Source organism: Vigna umbellata, chromosome 10 (assembly GCF_029865625.1).
Source record: "Vigna umbellata cultivar VRB3 chromosome 10, Vumbellata_1.0, whole genome shotgun sequence".
NCBI lineage: Eukaryota > Viridiplantae > Streptophyta > Magnoliopsida > Fabales > Fabaceae > Vigna > Vigna umbellata.
In genome coordinates, this window is record NC_142174.1 from 11,087,972 (window position 1) to 11,106,130 (window position 18,159).

The 18,159-nt window shown below is 31.5% G+C and overlaps 3 protein-coding genes across 3 annotated transcripts; all 3 read left to right on the forward strand.

Annotated features, from left to right (window-relative positions):
- Positions 1-4,555: 4,555 nt before the first annotated feature.
- Positions 4,556-6,900, forward strand: LOC124845028 (uncharacterized). The gene is made up of 3 exons (XM_047322052.2): positions 4,556-4,814; positions 4,977-5,106; positions 5,792-6,900. Exons 1-3 carry the CDS (start codon positions 4,682-4,684, stop codon positions 6,501-6,503), a joined length of 975 nt encoding a protein of 324 aa, XP_047178008.2. The 5' UTR covers positions 4,556-4,681; the 3' UTR covers positions 6,504-6,900.
- Positions 6,901-8,545: 1,645 nt separating this feature from the next.
- LOC148191896 (small ribosomal subunit protein eS10z-like) lies at positions 8,546-10,586 on the forward strand. Its single transcript, XM_088100540.1, has 5 exons — positions 8,546-8,681; positions 8,801-8,849; positions 8,927-9,206; positions 9,289-9,421; positions 10,260-10,586. Exons 1-5 carry the CDS (start codon positions 8,679-8,681, stop codon positions 10,332-10,334), a joined length of 540 nt encoding a protein of 179 aa, XP_087956666.1. The 5' UTR covers positions 8,546-8,678; the 3' UTR covers positions 10,335-10,586.
- Positions 10,587-13,029: 2,443 nt separating this feature from the next.
- On the forward strand, positions 13,030-16,308 carry LOC148191897 (mitogen-activated protein kinase homolog MMK2-like). Its single transcript, XM_088100539.1, has 6 exons — positions 13,030-13,498; positions 13,589-13,718; positions 13,801-13,938; positions 14,118-14,450; positions 15,358-15,541; positions 15,652-16,308. The coding sequence occupies exons 1-6, from the start codon at positions 13,341-13,343 to the stop codon at positions 15,825-15,827; spliced, it is 1,119 nt and encodes a 372-aa protein (XP_087956665.1). The 5' UTR covers positions 13,030-13,340; the 3' UTR covers positions 15,828-16,308.
- Positions 16,309-18,159: the final 1,851 nt, after the last annotated feature.

Genomic DNA, 18,159 nt, shown 5'->3' on the forward strand with positions numbered 1-18,159 from the left:
AAAATATATTAAATAGATAAAGATTTAAAATTAAATTAAAGTATTTGAATGAAATGTATTATTTATGTAGTAATCTCCTCTACTAAGAATGATCTCTGTCCATTCTTACTTTAAATTCACGCATATAAATTGAAATATATTATATTCACGCATATTAATGGGCTAACCCACTCGTTCTGCTTACATCCTGCAATTAGTCTAGCCCAATTTAATTTAAACATTTAACAATCTATCTTACGATAGCTTGAACATTGGTAGACATATTCGTAAGTATGTATGAAAAAAATGTATTATATATTTGTAGACACTATATTTTTTTACACATTTTTTTTTATCATTTTAGAGTAAAACTCCCATTTTGTTTGTTATTGATAACTTATGTTGTATATAATTAAAACAATCTATTTTTATTGTTTTTACGTGAACTATAATAATATAATTCAAATCATTTTATATAATTATATAACCATTATGAAACCACTTTTAAAGCTCAATTTTTACTACGGTTGAGTTTAATTCACGAAGTTTTTTTATTTTCGTCGAAAATCATGCTTAAGAAAATTGAGTTGATCACGTGATGAAATAGTGATATGTTTTCACGTCACTCACTACTTTAATTAATTTTGACTAATTATATGTTACACAAATAAATTTTTTATAATGTGAGTTTATACAAACAGTACTTAGTGAACTCTAATCTCTCCTCTCATTTTCTGAAATACCCACGTGTTTTAACCTCTTTAATCTTCAAACACTGCAAGCAAAGATTCTCATACAATCTTCCATCAGCAATCAAGAAGAAGCGCAGTCAAAATCCCAATTTGTAAATAAGAAAAACAAAACCAAAAATTCCTTCTTCTTTTTTCCAAGGGAAGGGTATGTTGTATTATTGTGATTGGAAAAGTCAGTGATAAAATGATATTGGCTTGTTCATTTTTCTCAAAATCTGCCGTTTTCTCTGTTCCATGTTGAAATTTTCATATTGATAAAGTGTCACCAATTTATAATATATAAATAAATATAAACTTTATTTTAAGTTGATTTTTTAATTGAGTTAAATTTAAAATTTATTTTTTTATTAAGATATTGATTGATTTAATGTGATATGGCAGCCCATTTTTCATGCATAATTATGATTGTTGTTTTAGCTTTTGTGACTTTTGAGGGTTCGATTAGAAACAGGGGAAGGAGGGGTCCATATGAATGACTCCACCACCATACACTACTGTAGTAGTAGCAGCAGTAGATAATTAGTATGGATAATGTAGTTTGATTGATGAAGATGTAAAGAAAGAGGCAATGGTGGAGACATTTCATCCATGACTTAATAACTTAACCAACCATGCTTATAAAGGCAATGTCCTTAATAGTGTGTATGTGTGTTTTTCCTCACTAATCACTGCTTAAAAATCCAACTGGGGCTGACCCACATGAATCCCTCCAATATTGCTCCTCCTTAAAGCTAAGTACAATGATTTTCCTTTTCATTTCCTCCCAAAGGTCTATTTTAAAAATCATTTGTATATTACTTTCAAAGCTTTAGCTTGCGATTCATACAAGCAAATATCACTTTCCTCCCTTCTACATCAACTTGGTGGTTCATTCGCATCAATCAACCCTTCCTTCCCTTCCCTTTCGCTAACTATGTATATTCCATATACGTATTCATACAAACCTTTCAAATGCCATATTAATACTTTTTTCCCTCTAACTAATCAACACCCAAAATAAACTCATTTTCTTCATCTCAATATTCTACTTACAATATTGTACTTAGTGGACACATTAAAAACCGTTGAAAGTCTCACATCGAATAGAGATAAAAGTCAATTTATAATATATATATATATATATATGTGTGTGTGTGTGGGTGCAAACCTCACCTTACAAGTCGATTTTGTAAGGTTGAATTAGACTTAAAACCCACCTCTTGACATGGTATCAGAGTCAGGTTAAAACATATCTTATCGATATTTGTTGTTTGTTGGACATATGACTTAAAGTTCACTTTTTAACAAAAACATGATCAACAAGGTCTATTAATCTTTATTTTGAAATAATCCAAATTTATGTTTATTAAAACTATACCCATATCATAATTATTATTCCAATAATAACATTTAGGTCTACAACAAACACTCTTACTAACTTAAGTATCAAAAAGTTTTTTAAAGATGTATTTTTTCTTTCTAAACAATTCCAATCATAAGAGCATTCAAACAAACAAACAAACTCATTTTCTTCATCTCACCATTGCATTCTACATGCACTATGATTACTGAATTTTAAAAATAGCAACTCATGAACTTATACATTGATGGATTGAAGGGTGGGAAGAAAAATGGAAGTGATTGGGCATAGAAGTTAGAAGAGGGAGTCTTAATGGAATGATTATGAAGAGAGAGAAATGATATTGGAAGTGTTGGAAAATCTTGATGACGAAACGAAGATTGAGGAGATTAGTGAAGTTGAGTGCATGGGTTACTTTAAGAGGCAATGTCATTGTGTAATAGGAACATGATCTCAGCTGCATAACTAATGGGGCTTTTCGATGGAGGTATCATTGAAACACGATAATAGCCCACTTTAGGCTAAGCCGACACTCTATCTTTCCTCGATGTACTACTGCTGTGGGTCACCTCTTCCCACTTCCCAGATCATCCTCTTATCTTTCCATATCTTCTTATGTTCTTTTTTTCTCTCTCCTCTAAAACATCTTTTTTCATAATTGAGGGCCAGATATTTTTTGTTATTATATGAAAATAAATTTATCTAAATCTTAATGTAGTTGATAATTCTGGTTTGAGGCTTATGTGGTGGTATGGTATGGATGATGAGCAATGATTATAGGTTTTATGTTGTAAAAGTTGCAGCTGGTGAAATCTAAAACCTGAGATTTAGAAGTCCCATTTAGGCTATTAACTTTAATTGATGTCAATCATGTCACTTATACACGTTTTTCCAACACCACTAATGAAATTATTATTCCTTCTTAATTAAATGAAAAGACAATCAAGTCAAAATAATTAGTAGCTTGGGCTTGCTTAAATCATAAAACAACAACTCATTTTTCAGTCTCTCTCACACTTGTTCTATACATTATATTGCTTTTGAAGATTCTGTTGGAAGAAACAAATATTTTAAATGTCAATTTCTTTCCGAATATATGAAATTTACGCTATCCCACCTGCCACTATCACCAATACATTTAGTAAATACTATGATAATACTGTTCAATCAAAATTAAATTAAATCAAGAAATAATTTACATGTTAAAATATAAATATATAATTAACATCGAACAAAAGAAATTTTTAATGTTTCTTTTTAAATAAATGATACTTTTTCACACACAAATCTTTTATATTTATTTAACATTATTTTTACTATGTGATTCTTCATCGCCTAAAAAAATTATTCGAAATTTATTCAATTTCTCATCCCGATGTTCGTATGGTTAATGAAAGTGAACCTTATAGCCTATCATATTGAGGTTATAAAACTATATATATAAACGACAGATTTGAAACTGAACTCATCACATATTATTAAAAGACAAAATTATTTGTTTCCCATAGCATACCATAATAATGTTGAACTCAATGCCACCACTGTAGAACCAACTTTCCTCCATGAGGTTGGGAGTTATATGATAGGCACACGGTTACTTTTTCTTTCAGTGTCTCAGGAATAAGAATATAATATCTATTTTAAAAACTATATATAAAAGAGAGAGCGAGAGATTATGATCTCTATAAATACATCAGAATAATGCAGACTTCAAAACAAAATCAATTATGCATGACTGAGGCTGTAGAATAAACATTGCTTAAAAACTAAAACAACTTTGTTCAAATTGTAGGGTAGTTAATTAACTATATGTATTCTGAAATTCTGGCCTATATTATTCCATTAAAAATGCAAATCATTACCTTCATTGAATAAACACAATCTTGATGTAATAATAAAGCTTAAAAATGATTTTGTTATTTTAAACAAGCATAGAATGATCAACAGTTTCAGCCTATCATACTTTGGTCATAATTTTTATAAGAAAATAAAAGGAAAATAATTACTCATCTTACTGGTAAGTGTTTGATTTGATTTATTTTATGTAAATAATTAGTTTTTTATTTTAAAAGAATGTACTATTAAGAACGATCACTCTCAGTGAGCAATTGTTGCTATTGATGAAATGACGTTGCTGAATAGTTTGAGACAGGGAAGCGCATGAAACAACCGGCAATATTCTTTCTCTCGTTTTCATCTTCCGCTAGCAATTGGGTTGTTATTAATTTTGGGAGTTTTGTGGAAGTGGGAAAGAGTTAAGTGTGTGAAGAAAGTTTGGGTACGTAAACTACGCATGTACGTAGAAATGCTGACACTGTTACAAGCACAAGGTTGATGAAACGTCGTTTTAGGGTTAGATGGAGATGTGGGTCCCACTCGTGGACCCCATCAGGTTGTAAATGTCGGCTCTTGCACTGTCTGCTTCTCCTCTCTCTTTTAAAGGATGGCAGAGAGAGAGAGAGAGAGAGAGAGAGAGAGAAAGAGATTGCATACAAATTAATCCCCGCATTTGATCGAGGCAATAAGAGGCCACTGAGGAAACATTTAAGACTAAAAGACAGGAATAGAAGAAGACTACATAGGTAGCTACAAAAGAAGTTAAGAAATTAAGATGGGTCACCATTCTTGCTGTAACCAACAGAAGGTTAAGAGAGGCCTTTGGTCTCCCGAGGAAGACGAGAAGCTCATCAGATACATTACCACTCACGGCTATGGTTGCTGGAGTGAAGTTCCAGAGAAAGCTGGTCTCTCTTTTTATCTATTTATCTATTTTTATATCAAAAATATCTCTTCTTTCCTTCATCGTGTATGGAATTGCCCTAGCTAGACTTGCTTTTTTGTGATGAAATCAACCCTTTTCTTTTATTAATTTATGATTGATGTTCATTCTTTGGCCTGGCTTTCAGGGCTTCAAAGGTGTGGCAAGAGTTGTCGCCTGAGATGGATTAATTATTTGAGGCCTGATATTAGAAGAGGAAGGTTTACACCTGAAGAGGAGAAGTTAATTATAAGTCTTCACGGGGTTGTTGGCAACAGGTTTGAACCACGCTTCATTGTACACACTATCAACCATTTTTCATTACGATCACTGCATTTTCCGGTTTGCTCTTGCCAATTCTTTCCAATCACTACCTTGTATACTTGTCCTTCTTCTTTCTATCAAACACCAACCCTAAAATTTTCATATTGATCAGTATGAAAGGATATTTCAAGAAAGAAACTATGGTAATGGTTCAAATTAATTGGAACACGATCAATCACAGATAGTATTATTATGCAGTTAATTTTCCATAGAACGAGCAATTAGAAATAGAGTTGAGACCTGTAGCACTAGTTATGTAACTCATTCATAGGAATTAGTCGTAATTAAATCAGCCATAGTTATTAACGAATCAATCTGAAGGATCATGCCCGGAGCTACAGTTTTGGAGAAGTTAAGCAGGCAATTTTGTCAGTTGAAATTTACTTGTCTGTTTTCAGTGTGTGTGCACTCACAGCCTCTCGTGTCGACATTCATTCTAATACTACTTTTTCTTGAAGCAACTAAATTGTTATTTTATTATCCATTTCTTTCCACGTTTTTCTCAACACATTTGCTTCCAAATTACGATTCTACGCGAGACATCTTAACTGAGAAGACACTGTTTTTAATAATGTAAAAACATTATATAAACTCGATTAATTAACTATAGATGTTCTTTCTTTTGCTTGGGAAATGCAGATGGGCGCACATTGCAAGCCACTTACCAGGTAGAACTGACAATGAAATAAAGAACTATTGGAATTCTTGGATCAAAAAGAAAATTAGAAAGCCTTCGGTGACTTCATCAATCACCACTACACAGAGTGTGGATCACCACCCTCAGTTCAATTATAGTTCCAACCAACTAGATCACTTTGGCAACCAAGACAACGTAACAACAAAACCAGCGGTGCAAGAAACCATATTTTCCTCGACGTGCCCTCTATTTATGTTTGACACTAGTTCGTTAGACCACGGGACAACAACAGTAGACACCAGCAATGTTCGAGCAGAACTGTTCCAAGATTCATTGGGTTTGAGCAGCGAAACGTGGAACTTGAGCCACCACCAAGTCCATCACGCTCTTCCTCCTCAACCAGCACCGGCAGCAGCAACTTTTACAGCAGCTACAGTGATTGATAGTACGAATTATCTGCCACCATTGATAGAGAATGTGGAAAACATGGTGCCAAACATGGAAGTGCAGGGTTGTAGTATAGACGAGGAAGGAGAAATGGCACTGGAGTGTTTGCGGAGACAAGAGTTGAATGAGTGGGTGGAGAATCAACAACACTGTCCCAGTTTTCTTTTCTGGGACAGCGTTGAAGGACAACTTGGGGGGGAAGAACTAGCACCAAACACGTCAAATATTGGAACCAATACACTTTCACCTTTTCCTTCATCTTTATGACTGAGATCGAGGACTGTCCCCACTGCTCTTTTTCTCATGTCCCTTCTAACCAGGAAGAGCTTTCAGAAATGGTCCAGGCCAGCCTGAAACTTATGCAGAGATTGCTTTTCTTCTTTTCATTTTTTTTTCCAACCTCGCTTTCGATTGTTGATTGGAAAAAGATTGCGAAAAAACGAGTGAAGATAATATTATTCTATATATATATATATATAAATATAGCAAAGAGTGTTTATTGAGTGTTTGACATGGAAGAGGATACTAATAAAGGCGATTGGCAGCAGCAGGAAAGTTTGATTTTGAAGATATGGAAAAATATTGAATTTGTTATTAATTTGACTGTACATTTGGTGTTTTTTGAATGAGAATATACAATAATGGATTTGCCTTTTAATTTTGAGTGTCTTGTTTTTTTGATGTAACGACCAACTCCCTGTCCTCTCTGTCTTACCTTACCACGCATGCACGTCCCAAAAGATTTTCATTCTGCACTGCAAGTGTTCCTTTTGGAAATGAAATGTACCTTGTGCTTAAAGAGCTAACCAACCATTATTCATTCGCTAACTATATATATTTTCGTCATCTCTACTCATCCACTCGATAAAGCAATGCTAAATAATTTCATACATTTACTTTACTTTTCTTTTCCAAAATTCATTTTTCCTTTTGCTCAATCATTCTCTGTTTAAGCTTCTTCCTGTGGAACTCCTACTTAAAATATGGACACATCTAAACATTTTTCACATCTATTTAATATTATCCATCATTACTTTACATTTTTTTTCTTTATCTTTTGAATTTTTTTATTACTATTTTAGCCTTGAATATTAAATGGTTGTCATCAAACTACTTTTTTTTTCTTAAATATATCCAATATGTATTAACCACTGCTTCGTGTTTTATTTTGTTCTTTCGAGTATATTTTAGTATAAAAAACGCATTTGAAGTTGTCACTTGTTTTTTTATAATTTTTAGTTAATTTATTTTTTTAGTTATTTAGTGTGTGTTTTTTTTTCTTTTTAAGTATAGTTATTTGGTGTGTTGTTTATAACAAATGTTGTAATTTATTTGTTACAAAAATGAAAACAACACGAGATGTCTCAAAATACTTAATTGAGAGCTTTACACAGTAAAGTTGAAAAAACTTCTTATTATAATTGGTCCTGATTTGGATGAGCAACATAAGGATATTGTTGAACAAGAACATGAGAACACTACAAGTTATATCGATCAAGTAACACATGTTGTGGAAAGACCATGTTAGTAGAATTGAATTTCGAAATTCAGTATATTCCTAAATTAAATTTCAAAATCCGATAAATTCTTAATCTAAATTCCAAATTCCAGCACATTACTAAACTAGATTTCAAAATTTGAAAAATTTCTAAGTTGAATTTTAAAATTTTATATATTTGAAATGTATGACACTTTAAAACCAAATTTCGAAAATTAGACACTCATATATATTGGATTTCAAAATCTGGTATTTATTCTAAAACAGATTTTCCATTCTTCAAATTGGATTTCAAAAAATTATAAATAATTACGAACGTTTAAAACTAAAAAAAAATAATGTAAATAAAGAAAAAGTAAATAAATACATAATTCTAAGCTTCAACCCAAATGAAGATGAAAAACGAAATCCAGGAAGAAGAACCTATACGAAAGGAAAAGGAAAAACACTAAAAAGAAAAACCAATTTGAATGTTTCCTGAGAAGGATTTGAGGGTAATGGAAGAAGCAAATATAATTAATTTAATAATTTATATATATTTTTATAGGATTATAATGGGCAGCTCGAGAAGTAAATACATGTGGGTAAGCATTAAATGCTTACCTAATTAATTTAATAGTTTATATATATTCTGTAAGGTTATATTGGGCATCACAATGATGTTTTTGTTGTAGAAAGAAGAAAGTGTGGTTGTAGGAAGAATAAGGTGGGCTAATTACAAAGCAAAGAAACAAATGGGCTCTCATACGAGTCCATTCGCTGGAGTAAGTCACAGGAAGGCTTGAAACTCGGGCCATCTATAGGCCCAATTCAATAGTTGTATTACATGGAGAGAAGTCTGCTATAAACCATAGAAAGCGGAATTAGGGTTTGTATCGCAGCAAGCGGCAAAGGCATAGTGAGGTAGTAGACATTCTCTCCGTCGCCGCTGCGCCGTAGCAACCATGGTATCTGAACTTCATCCTCTTAGCTGTTTCTTTCGTGGATAAAGATTGAACAGTGCTTGCATTGTTGGAATTGGTTTATGCAAATACTTATTTAATTTGTTTTCCATTAATTTGTGAAGATCATTTCCGAGAAGAACCGTCGAGAGATCTGCAAATACCTCTTCCAAGGTTCGTTAATGTTCTCTCGTGTCGTTTTTTAAGGTTTGTGTCGTGTTAAAATTGTGACGTGGTTGGTTTTGTTTCAGAGGGAGTTTGCTATGCGAAGAAGGACTTCAATCTGGCGAAGCACCCAGATATTGATGTTCCAAATCTGCAGGTGATAAAGCTGATGCAGAGCTTCAAGTCCAGGGAGTACGTGCGCGAGACATTTGCTTGGATGCATTATTACTGGTTCCTCACCAACGATGGAATTGAGTTCCTCAGAACATACCTCAACCTTCCCTCGGAAATCGTGCCCGCTACTCTTAAGAAGCAGGCCAAGCCCGCCGGAAGACCATTCGGTGGCCCACCCGGTGATCGCCCCAGGTAATAGGCCGTTGTTGTTCTCGCTATAACTTCGAATTGTGATATTGGTGTGTTTGATTTGACTGTGATTTTCTTTGAACAGGGGCCCACCTCGCTTTGAGGGAGAGAGGAGGTTTGGTGGTGATAGAGATGGATACCGTGGAGGTCCCCGGGGACCTGGTGGTGACTTTGGGGATAAAGGTGGAGCTCCTGCTGACTACAGACCTTCATTTGGGGTAACTTATTGCAACCTATCAATCATCATTATGTTTCTAATAGTTTATTTATTTCATATTTTCAAATATCTTTATTCCATATCTTTTACTTTATTTTACGGTTGTCCATGGTTCTATGTTGGATTTCTATATTAGCCATGGTCCACCTAAATTAGTGCGAAGTTTAGTTTTAGATACTGAAAGAGACACAACCACTGTTATAGCACTGTAACGAGAAAATAGAGGGAAAATTAGGATAAATTTGTATTACAAACAATGAAATACTTTCATATTTTCCGATTCTCCAAGGTGGATCCTTCGTTTTACTCTGAAAAGAGAAACTGTGGTTTCTTTTTTTATACCCCAATTGAAGTAATAGACTTGTACATTAACCATCTGACGATGATACCGTTATCTGAATAAATTGATGACTTGATGGATAAGCATTCTGGGATGAACATATTCGGTTGAAGAATATGTTATGTTACCAATTTTCATAGTGTACCATTTTGTTCCTGGGTTTCCCAATTTTTTAACTTTCTTTATCTAATTATTACGATTAGTCAGGAACCTACTTTTTATGATTACTTATAGTCAGGAACCTACTGTGTTGCTTCTGGCTTCTTGTTTAATTCATGCTGGTTAAGTTAGGCCTCTGATTTAGACTTCCTTTAAATTGTCGTTCTATCTAAACTCGTTTCGGTTTGAAGTTGGAAGTTACATTGGATGATTTGAGACAATTTCTCATTTATTTTTTGTTACAATTCTTATTCTGATAACGAATTCGTAGTAGCTGTTCTTATCTGGGTTTGCTTAGTTTTATTCCAAGTCTGAAATGTATGCTTGACTCTATTTTCAGGGTCCTGGTGGAAGGCCTGGTTTCGGTCGTGGTGCTGGTGGTTATGGAGCACCAACAAGTTCAAACATTCCTTGACTATAATTGATTTGTGCTCAAGGTTGTTCAGTTTTGGCTGTCATTCGAGTTAAGCTTAGCTCCCCTCGTTCCAAAGTAGTTTGATCTGGCTGACATTTTACTTAAGTTATTTATACAATGAAAATTTTTGTCCTGAATTTATGTTTGAGGTGTGATGCTTTGGGTAGTGAGAATGGGCTGTTGTAAACTGGGTGGGTAATGGTGCAATTGATTTTGGAAGTGAGCATTTATAAAAATGTTTTTAATTGGATATATCCAACTTTAAAGATATTTAACTACATGATTAATCTATGCCAATAATTGAATTCATGTTTCAACTCTTTTGTTACAACTAATATAGCCCAGTGTTTTGTAACATTGAATGCCAATGCGGTCCTTGTAACTAATAACTGTTCTCAGAACAGGCTAAATGGATGTGAAAATGTATCATGACCTGAATTTGAAATATACAGTGGTTATTTTAGGCATATTTTCCAATGATGTTAGGCTAATTGTTTAAATTTTTAAATCACCTTAATGTACATAGTTGTTATTTTTTTGATTGAGTTGTTTCATATTTAAACTATAATGACTGCAGGTGTTTTAATGCAATGTCATTTCTTAAATGAAATTTCCGTTTTTTTAACTAATAATAGTAATTACTATTATTAAAATGTTGGATTCGTTCGTCTATAGGTTAGGCGTAATCCCACATTCTTCAAGGAATTTGTACTCTCATTTTCATTTATTTGAAGTATGTGGCATTACAATGTTTCATGCATTATTTACTCTAATTTTAATTTATATGAAGTATGTTGTTGCTTTTTAATCTTTAGGCTTAAATTCACTCACTTCATGTTGTTTTGAGGGTGCATTTTGGTATGTATAGAATTTTAACTACATATTTTAGTCAATAATAAATAGAAAATGTTAATTGTTAGATTAAAAGTTGTCGTTAAACTTTCCCACTACTTTTTTATGTGACAAAAAAATTAAATTCTTATTACTAATTGATATTTAGTTTTTTTTAACAATTGGAAGACATTAATCACTAACATAAAAATACTTAATTTATATATGTAACTAAAATTTTGTGAAGATTGAAGTTTCACATTCGTAAAACTATACAATCAAAATAGATTTAAGCATAAATTTTTATGTTAAGAAATTAGTGTTATGTTGAGAAAATTTTATACTAAACTCTATCGTCAACTAAAATTTAAAAGAATAACATTTAAACAAAATAATTCAAGTTGCATTAGCTTTACTATGTTAATTTTACTTTATATCTGTTTTTGCAAATATTTTGTCAAAACACATTCCTTATTTGGTAGAAAGGGGAATGGAAAATAATATTGGTGGCTTGATTCAGGGATGAGAGAAGGAAAAAAAACGGTGAATCTACATTATTATTTCTTTCATTTTCATCTTACTCTTTTAAAAAAAAAAACTTAGTTTTTAAAATATGTTTTTTCATTTATTTCAATTTCATCAAACAATTTAACATTAAATTTTATTCTTATCTATTTATCCTTTCTCAATTGATTTTTATAATTTTTAAGTTTGATTTGGACTAGTGTTGTCAGGAAAAGACGTAAAATTTAACTAGAAGAACAAGTTCTAGATAGTTCAAGGGTTTTCGAGACCTAAAGTAAATTTAATAATAAGACATTTTATTTAAAATTTTTTTTGGATTTTTTATTTAAAATTATTTATTAAATTATTGTAATTAGTTTCGATTCATATTTATCTGCTTAAGTGGAGAATTCATCTTTTCTATCCTCCAAGAGCTTAAATTTTAATCAAATTCTAATTTAGTTAATAATTTTACAATTCGATCAACACAAAAAATTTCATAAGTTAAAAAATATAGAGAAAGCAAAATCAAGAAAAGGAAACATATTTCTAATTTTTAATTCTAATACAAATAAAATAAAAAACATTAATCACACAAATAAAAAAATACTAAGATAAAAATATTCATACACATATTAAAATTGATTATAAAATAATAAAAATAGCTAATTATTATTTTTATCTTAAACTAAATTATAATTTATTGAAAAAATAATTTAACTCATTAAATATATTTTTAATATTATTGAAATTAACATATACTTTAATTAAATTTTATTCTCAAACCTAAAGTTTTAATTAATTTAATAGAAATATGTTAGCATTTGAGACTTTTTTTTTCTTAAACAATTTTATAATTAATTTAATAAAGATATATTAGTATTAAAAAATTATTAATTTTCGAAAACATAAATTTTATAATTAATTTAATAAAAAATGTTAATACTAAATTTGTTTTTTGAAACCTTTTCTTCTTTTAATATAATTTACCCTTATACCAATCCTCTAAACAAGTGGTCACTTAGTTTGCAATTTGAGGTCACCTTTGAAACACGAACAGAGTTGGAGGACTACTCTACCATCTTTGGCGTCAAAATTAGATACGCTCAATCGCTTTTGTTTACAACTACTTCATATTCAATACTCACTTGGCGGCGAGTTTCCATGGTTGAAAATTTACATACCAATTATTGCCAAACAATTCATCCTTACAAAACCTTAGACTGAATCTGATTACAGCCTTTACGATTTGGTCAATTTAAAATTAAATTACAATTTGAGAGGACTTTGTCTTTCAGTAGCAAGTCTTTTACGAAATTGAAATGGTAATCAGCTGTTGGCAGTTAAATCATTTAGATAAAGAAAGACAAGAATTAGGAAGCGTGATTATACACGGAAATTAAATTAGCTTTTTTAAATTATAGTTAGGTGAAGAACAAGACTGATTAAAATATTTTGGTTGTGCACTTCATACTCTGACATTAATATTTAACAGTATAGACAGTTGGAGAAATTGAATTGGAGAAAGAGCACGGAATAATTAATGTGAAATGGAGGAGTTGGTGTTTGAATTGAAAAATAAATGAGCGAGTTCACATGATGGATTTTCAAAAGAAATAAGAGAGAGAGAGATTTGGCATTTGCAGTGCGTGGTTGAAAGTTAATTTGAAGATGAGTAGCAAAGGAAAAGAGGAAGAAGGGATTAAGAAGGTTATGATTCACGGAGGTCGATACGTGCAGTACAACGTTTATGGACACTTGTTCGAGGTACCCTCCAAGTATGTCCCTCCGCTTCGTCCCATCGGAAGGGGCGCATACGGCATCGTTTGGTATCTATGCCCAACAAACCCTTTTTTCTTCTTCTTCTTTCTTGCTTCGATTAATGGTACCTTACTATGCTATTCTTTTCTTTCTTTCAGTGCTGCTGTTAATTGCGATACGCACGAGGAAGTTGCCATAAAGAAGATTGCTAACGCCTTTGACAACATCATTGACGCTAAACGGACTTTGAGGGAGATTAAGCTCCTTCGCCACATGGACCATGAAAATGTTCATTTTCTTCTCTCTTTTTAATAATCTCTTTTTATTTATATTTCTCTTTCTCTGTTTAGTAATCACTGTTTTTTCGCAGATAATTGCTGTTAGGGATATCATACGACCTCCAAGAAAGGATGCCTTCAATGATGTTTACATTGTTTATGAATTGATGGACACTGACCTTCACCACATTATTCGTTCTGATCAACCTCTTAACGACGACCATTGTCAGGTTTCCCTCTGTTCCTGTCGTTGCCTTTTTCACTTTTGCATTGTATTCATATTTTCTTTGAAAAAAGATCACAAAAAATCCCATTCATTCTGTTGCCGACATATTTTAAAGTGATTATCTCAACCCATGTAGGTTAAATAAATTAAGCACGGTACTGATGTTTCTTGAAATTTGTGCAGTACTTTCTATATCAGCTTTTACGGGGGCTGAAGTATGTGCATTCGGCTAATGTCTTGCACCGAGATCTTAAGCCCAGTAATTTGCTTCTGAACGCGAACTGTGACCTTAAAATTGCTGACTTTGGTTTGGCAAGGATAACATCTGAAACCGATTTCATGACGGAGTATGTGGTCACCCGGTGGTACCGTGCCCCGGAATTGCTCCTCAATTGTTCGGAGTACACCTCTGCAATTGACGTTTGGTCTGTCGGTTGCATATTTGGTGAAATTTTGACCAGGGAACCCTTATTTCCTGGGAAAGACTACGTTCATCAACTAAGGCTTATAACGGAGGTATGTGTTACGGTGCTTCATTTTGACATTACATGTTGCTGAAGCTTTCTAAATAATGTACTGCATTACCTCTCTCTGGCATTAGTCTCTTGGTTGTAAATTTTTTCTTCTTAAGAAACATGTTTAGACTTATGAACCCTGTTTCCTTGACCTTCCAGACATGCTTAATACTCCCAAGTTGCTGGAAACAAAAAGCCATTGGTTTTCATTTTGTACTCCTTGTTTTCTTACCCTTACTATCACTGCTAATTATTAGCTAGATAGTTAACTTTGTGAATTGGGTTCTGTGAGGTTTTCAGACTCTGATTGCATAGAAATAGAAAAATCTGTCGTTGTCCAGAAATGGCACCCTTCACCTTAATGAAGTACAAAACCATGCAGTTAAAATTTTCTTCCGGTTTAGTTGTTTACTTTTCCATTCTAGCTATTACTTATTGAATAGTGTTATTCCTACATTTTCTTACAACACTTTCACAACATTTTTTTTCTTCTTTTATCTTTATGCAATTAACCATCTTAATCCACACTTCTATCTCTTCTCATCTTGACTTTCTCCTTGTTGTGGAAATGAGAGTGAAAAATAATTTGGAAATAACATTACTCTTGCTAATTTACTATTTTTGATAGCTGGAAGGTAAGCATTGTTAATGCTATAAAAAGCCAATATCTTTAGCATCGTCGTGGTTTTGTTTATAAACCAACATATTTGCTGCGTGACATAAATTCCTGTAATATCTATCCAAACCTTCTACCCTTTCTACACTAGGGAATAACGGAGGGTTTGTATTTCCATCTTTGAATGTTGTCATTGTTAGAAAATGGAGGGATTGCATAAGCCGATTTTGCAGTTATGTGTAAATTAGTTTGTAACTTGACACTCTTCTTATGTTTTCCTTTTGCTTAAAAGTTATTAGGTTCACCAGAGGATGCTAGTCTTGCATTTCTCCGAAGTGAAAATGCTAAAAGATATATTCGACAGCTTCCCCATTATAGGAAGCAAAATTTCTCGGCTAGATTCCCAAGTATGTCTCCTGAGGCATTGGATTTACTAGAGAAGATGCTTATCTTTGATCCCAACAAACGCATTACAGGTATGCCTCATGAATTATGTTTCAAGGATGTATTTTTAACTTGCTTATTATTGAATGTAAGTTCATATTTGTTTATACACTTTTTGTAATATTTCACTTATTTCCTCCAGTTGATGAAGCACTGTGTCACCCATACCTTTCATCACTTCATGACATCAATGATGAACCAGTTGGTCCTGGGCAATTCAATTTTGATTTTGAGCAGCCAACATGCACTGAAGAGCACATCAAGGAGCTCATCTGGAGGGAATCAGTGAAATTCAATCCGGATCCACCCAGTCAGTAATTCTTTCTTGAAATATGATCACCTGATCACTCTTGGTCTTGGGTGTACATCTGGAGAGACACGAGAGGAGGGAAAGATAAGTGATTCATATGATTGATGATACAATGAGTGAAGAAGGGAAATAAAGAGAAATGATGGGGTGTAACGTGTGAAACTAATAGTTGAGTGACGAGGGAAACATTAGTATTCTTTCTTATTAGGATAATGTACCATGATACACCTCTTCACTTAAATACAGTGCCTATCCACTATTCAGATTAATTGCTATGTATAGAAATTCAGAAAGTTTCACTGTTGTAATCTAGTCCTAAAGCATTCAGGATAAACCAAAATGAGTAATCATTAGGAATCAAATTGGTAGTCAGGATTTAGGGAAACAATTATGATGACAAATATGGTCTGTCATGGAGCCTTTTGCTTATTATTTATCATTAATTTTTTGTTCTGGTTTAAATGTTTGGATCTAGCACCATTTGTTTCACATCTATTATGTCTGGCTTTTTACACACTGTCGTTTCATGGCTACGCTAGTTCACTATACCAGAGTTCTATATTCCTGTTATACTTAAGAGTTGGACTAACAATGCTAATCTTACGATGAGACTATTTTCAAACGCCATAGTGAAATATTGAAGGTAAACATTCACGATGAGACTAATTTCATCCACTTCTACAATGAGATAATACGATCTATTTATCTATCTTTTTAAGTCATGATTATATTTTACTTTACATAATAGATTGACACGTTAATTACATCATATATGTGTTTTTCCTGCATTCTTTTATACTTAAACTGCAACTTTTGATAGACGTTTTTTATTCTTATATTGGACTTTTTGCAACAAATTTTTATTCAACATCTTATCTTGGACTTTTTTTGCAACAAAATTTGTTCTCCGTACGTAAATAATAAAAACAATATAGAAATATAGCAATTTTTGTCTTAATTTTTATAAAAACATTATTACTTTTTAACATATCTAATTAAATGGTGTGCTTTACTATGCTATTATACGTTAATCCTTAAGCCCTAGCAAATGGATTATAATTGCATCATTATGTTGAATACAAACTCCAAATCTAATATTTCTTTATGGGATTCAAAATAGAAAAATATTTAAATTAATTCGGCTGTTAAAATCAAAGTTACTGTTGGCCTTTTGATGTAAAGCTAGTAAATAGACCAATACTATTATTTAGGGTTTGCTTTGGAAAATTTTCTGCCAGTGTTTTCGAGAAAAAAAAAAGATTTTTTTTAATATCAAAATTAAAATTAGTTTGTAGATAAATTATTATTTTTTATAATCTTAATGTAAAATATTTTTTACAAATTAACTTATTTGTACATTTATTTTAATTTTTAGGGAAGTTTATTTTAATTATTTTTATTTCTTTAAAGGATTTACAAAAAAAAATCAACAATAATCTGATTCTTAATACTTCATTGAATTACTTTACTTCATCAAATGTATATTATTTAATTTAACAATGTAAGTAAAATTATAATATTTTTGAAAGAACTATCATTTAGTTGTATTTTAGTCTTTCAATATAAAGTAACAGATGTATAATTTTTGTAGTTCTACTTTTAACTGTTGCAAGTGAGTTTGATATTGATCAGGATCAGGATAGAATATGAAAAGCCATTTAAAAAAGAAGGAAAATTATAAACATTTCTTAATCTTCCAACAAATATTTAACACTTAATAAAAAATAATATTCTTTTTTAATTGTATCCTCTGAAATTATTAATTTTATATTTTAAAATAAAAATGTTTTTTTGGCGTTGAAAAGATATAGATTATAAAAAAGAATACACATATGTACCCATTGTCTTTTCTCTGTCCTAATTCTATCTATTATTTAATTAAATTAACTGTAATGACAAAAAGTGATATAAATTAGTATAACTACAATGCAGTGGCTAAAAAGCACACTATTTGAACTAAATGATGTATAAAAGAGCTGGTTATCATTTGAACGAGAACTCATAGCATTTTATTATTATTTTTTTGTGGTAATAATGTACAAAAGAATAATATCCTTTGACTTCGAGTATATTAATTGCTTAAATATTATATGAAACTAGAACGGTAGACTCGACCTATTGGTAAAAAAATATGTTCGATTAATACAATATTCAGTTAGTCTAAAATTTCACGGTAAAAAAAATTAAAATTACTTGTAAATTCTTTTAGGATTAAATATATTTTTAATTTCTTAATTTTGATATAAAATTAAAATTTATTTATATATAAAATTTTAATATATTTTATTTTCTAAATTTTAAAAAAAATATAATTCTTTTAATTCAATTATATTAATTTTT